Source organism: Trypanosoma conorhini (genome assembly GCF_003719485.1).
Source record: "Trypanosoma conorhini strain 025E chromosome Unknown Tco_14.4_contig_01093, whole genome shotgun sequence".
Lineage (NCBI taxonomy): Eukaryota > Euglenozoa > Kinetoplastea > Trypanosomatida > Trypanosomatidae > Trypanosoma > Trypanosoma conorhini.
Window position 1 is genome coordinate 1 of NW_021705195.1, and position 3,925 is coordinate 3,925.

At 49.3% G+C, this 3,925-nt stretch overlaps 3 protein-coding genes across 3 annotated transcripts, besides 6 other annotated features; all 3 read right to left on the bottom strand.

Moving 5' to 3' along the window:
- The first annotated feature begins 239 nt into the window (after positions 1-239).
- Positions 240-272: a microsatellite.
- A 35-nt stretch (positions 273-307) lies between these two features.
- Positions 308-326: a microsatellite.
- Positions 327-420: 94 nt separating this feature from the next.
- Tco025E_09386 (uncharacterized protein) lies at positions 421-1,584 on the bottom strand (the record flags this gene model as incomplete). Its single annotated transcript, XM_029376205.1, has 1 exon — positions 421-1,584. The coding sequence occupies one exon, from the start codon at positions 1,582-1,584 to the stop codon at positions 421-423; it is 1,164 nt and encodes a 387-aa protein (XP_029223657.1).
- Positions 1,585-1,786: 202 nt separating this feature from the next.
- Positions 1,787-1,824: a microsatellite.
- Positions 1,825-1,855: 31 nt separating this feature from the next.
- Positions 1,856-1,873: a microsatellite.
- On the bottom strand, positions 1,874-3,295 carry Tco025E_09387 (uncharacterized protein; the record flags this gene model as incomplete). Its single annotated transcript, XM_029376206.1, has 1 exon — positions 1,874-3,295. One exon carries the CDS (start codon positions 3,293-3,295, stop codon positions 1,874-1,876), a length of 1,422 nt encoding a protein of 473 aa, XP_029223658.1.
- A 21-nt stretch (positions 3,296-3,316) lies between these two features.
- Positions 3,317-3,371: a microsatellite.
- Positions 3,372-3,541: 170 nt separating this feature from the next.
- Positions 3,542-3,592: a sequence feature (A-rich).
- Positions 3,593-3,620: 28 nt separating this feature from the next.
- Positions 3,621-3,925, bottom strand: Tco025E_09388 (large subunit ribosomal protein L17e; the record flags this gene model as incomplete). Its single annotated transcript, XM_029376207.1, has 1 exon — positions 3,621-3,925. A coding segment is annotated over one exon (305 nt), but the record flags the coding sequence as incomplete, so codon positions are not given.

Genomic DNA, 3,925 nt, shown 5'->3' on the forward strand with positions numbered 1-3,925 from the left:
CACTAGTGGTCTCAAAATGAAAATACTTTGTTGTTGTTTTTCCTTTTTTCCTCTCCATCTGTAGGCACACCAAGTTAAAAGTAACACGAGAAACATGTCTACTAATACAGAAAGAAGCAAAAGCTGGTGCCTTTTTTTTTTGTCTCGCTTGAAGCCACAGACACCAACACGCAGAATATGGCTTCGTCATAAATGTCATCCACAACCGACGCACACCACCTACGCCCGGTGCTGGCTTAAAACAAAAAAAAGCAAGCAAACAAACAAACAAAAAGATACAGACCTAGAGGCACAGACCATTCCTCTTCCCCCCCCCCCCCCCTCCCTCAAGACACGCACACGTTTGCATTTTCCTTCTCAGTGAGAGCCCAAACATATGTGTCGCGCACTGAATGAGATAAGAAGTCCCCCAAAGACCATCTAACTTCTTCTAACACTGGGGTAGCGGTGCCGATTGTCTTCTCCCGTGTATTGCCAGAGAGCATGGGGGTCGTAATGCACATTTGGTCCTTGTTGCGACATCTGTCTTTGCAATTGGGTATTCTGCCACGTTGCGTCATGCGGGGCATAAGCGCCGTAATGCATCCCTGGAGGAAAACCTCCAAAAAAGGCGGCCTGCGGGAGCTGACCTCTACCACCCATCTCCGCCTGCATTCGGCCTTGATAGCGGACGCCACTACGAATGTCCCACTCCATGGCTCGAACAGACTTCACACCCGATTTCGCCCCCATGTATCTAAAGCGTTGTCCAGCAATGAGCGCCAAGGGAAGCAGCAAAATGAGAAAGATCAAATACCAATACCTTGAAAGGCACGTATCAGTGTCCCCCTTGTAAGTGAGAGCTGGTAGCTTTGGTGTGGCGTACACCTGTACGCCCCCAACTGTCATGGCGGTAATGTGCTCCGAGAAAAGCGCCGAGGCATAGCGAAGATGATTCATAAGTTGTATAAATAGTAGGTTTCTGTTGGACGAGGTCACTGTCACTTGCGCAACATACACGCTGCCCAACTCGCTAACAGAGTTCAGTGCTATAAGAGAGCAATCGGGTATTGAAAGTATTTGGCAGAGGCTCTGGACCAAGTTCTCTCTGGGGTTCACGCGCATAGTAAAGAAAATTGTAAGATTGTCAAAGCCAAAGCCCGGAGCTTTCACATCAATGCTCTCCCCACCATAACTGCAATTGTCTTTGAACTCAATGCCGGCTGGCTGTGTTCCCAGCTCCATCAATGACAACTGGTTCAAGTTGGCAACCAGGCTGGCGTCAGGCGCGGTTGACCAACCGTTAAAGGTGGCGTTCAGCTTTTGCATCGACGTGTCAACCTCCTCCGGGCTCCCCAGCAACCAGGCCCCAACAACAATAACTACATCTGGAGGAACTGCGAAGGAATGGATCAGGAACAGATTCGGTTTAATAGCTCTGTCAATATAGGTGGCGGCCGCACCATCAAAAGACGAGTTCACCCGTACGTCTCCCACGCCGCGCAGAGTTATCTCTCGTGAGAACATGAGAGCTACCGAGTCAGCGCACTCCCCACAAACGGCAAAGAGCACGGCCATCAGAAGCCACGTGGCACATGCCTGCATTGTTCGTCACCTACCTCGCCACGATAACCTTGTTAACCTTTCAAGAGAAATCATAGCAAACGACGACAGGACGAAGTGTAGATGCGATGAGCAAAAAGTCAAAGCCCTCCAGTCAAGCGCGTGACAAGGCGAAACGCAACCCCCATTCCCCAGTAAATGTCAGTGGTCATGTGCAACTCTTCTTCCCAAGCGCATAGCTCGGAACAAATAACGACTCAACAACAACAACAACAAAAAAAAACGAGGGGCACCAAGCCTCTTGTATCGTTGCATATATATATATATATATTCAGAATAAAATTCCATCCAAAGGCCTCTCTAGACGACCAGTAATTTTTGTGGCAAGTTTATCAATCAACACCGCATCGTCGGAAAGAAAAGGAAGAAGAACACATCTTCTGAGAACCCCTTCAAGGCGACGTATTGCCTCAAGCTCACAGTTTAGCTCTGGCGCCGCCAAATTGGGTCGCTTCAACGCTTGCTTTGTTCCACAAAATAAACTTTTTTTAAGTCTTTCCAACAAGTCAGAGGGGGCAGGCACTGAAACTTGTGAGAGGGCCAAAACTTCCAAGTGCTCAAGGGCTGTGACACACTCGGTGCTATTCATGGCTTTGGCACTGAGATAGAGCTGCGCAAACAGGGATTCATAAAGAAGAAAATCATTGTCATTCTCATACTTGGGCTGCTCAGCCTCATCAACGAAAGGTGGTGAGGTGGCCATGATCGAGAGAAGAAACAGGCACTCTCCCTTTCCGAGGTCCCCCACACGGTAGTCCTCAAAAAGGAGTTGATATAGTCTACGACGCAGTCGGGGAACCAGCTCGCCGCACTCCAATGTATGGAGTATGACGGAGGTTGGTACCACAGTCAACTCCTCTACGTCACACGCCACAAGGCGTTTCATAATATCTGCACAGATAATAAACGGTTTGTCATAGAGCGTGTTTCGTAACAATGGGAATATCAAGAGACACTCACCAGCTGTCAACTCGGGTAGCATATCATGCAGACGTCTGAGACAAGCCCTAAAGAGACGACCGCTTTCAGCCGGCCTTCCACACAGCAAGGACTCCTTATCGCCGAGAATGTCAAGCATCCACCAAATGGCTTTAAATCCAATCAACTTGCTGTAGATCACATGAGTTCGAAGACGAGCAAGGAGTGTCTCTGCAGTGTTTTCATTTCGCCACGCAGCACCCCGTTGAAAGGAAGTTGAAAGCATCATTTCTAAAAGCATTAGCGACCCAATGGGGTCTAACTGAAGCACTGAATCCGTTGAAAAAACTATGGATTTCTCTTCCACCGGTATTCCCATCTGTGAATCTCTTATAAAAAGAGAATACAACACCACGACGCTTTTGTGAACGTCTTTATCCGCCATCTCCGACGCAGCAGCGTGGGAGGGACCTGCGGAAGAATCTGCGGGGGCTTTCAAGCGCATCAACGATGACCACTTGCCCAAAAGAGCCTGCTCGTTCCTTGTCATGCTAGGCCCCATTGCGTTCAAGGCCTCGGAGGCGGCCTTGTCCAGCTTGTCTATGATCGTACCCGATCGAACGAGTACGCCTAACACGGAAACAGCTTTAGACGGAGTTGTGCAGCCCCAGTAACGACTGTCAATCAGCCTACGATGATGCTGAGACACTACGAGTCGGTCTGCAGTCGTCTGTGAAGCATGCCAGGAACGCCCAATAAGAGAGCGAAAAAACATTCCGGCATCCTTTCAAGAGATTGTGTGTGTGCGTGTGCGTGTGTGTGTGTGTGTGTGTGTGTGTGTGTGTGTGTGTCAGTATACACACACAGACACATATGCAAACGTCCAAAACGAGAGAAAGTGGTCCAAAAGGCAAAAACAAAAAAAAGAGCGCAAGGAGCTGTGGAAAAGAAGCAATGTAAACGTTTCGAGTTGAAATAAGTTCATATGTACAACTTATATGCACCGAGGAAGGGAAAAGCGAAACAGAAAAGCAAACAAAAAATGACTAATAATAAAGATAAAAAAAATAAAGTGCACAAAGGCAGGCAATCAGAACACTCTACTTCTTCGGCTGGCTCTTTGGTACAGGGACGCGCTCCTGGGGCTGTGTCATGAAGAGCTGCACATGGCACGGACTGCACATGTACGGCGTGATACGGCCGTGGGCACGGTACGTGCGGCGGCGCATACGGGCAGCCTCATCCACCTGCACGTGCTTGATGACCATCTTGTTGGGGTCAAGACCCTTCTCAATGGCGTTTGCCTCAGCGTTCTTCAGCAGTGAGAGCATCGCCACAACCGACTTGCGTGGCCAGCGCCCCTTCGTCTGCCCCCACTCCTTGGCCTGCGCGGTACGGCCAATCT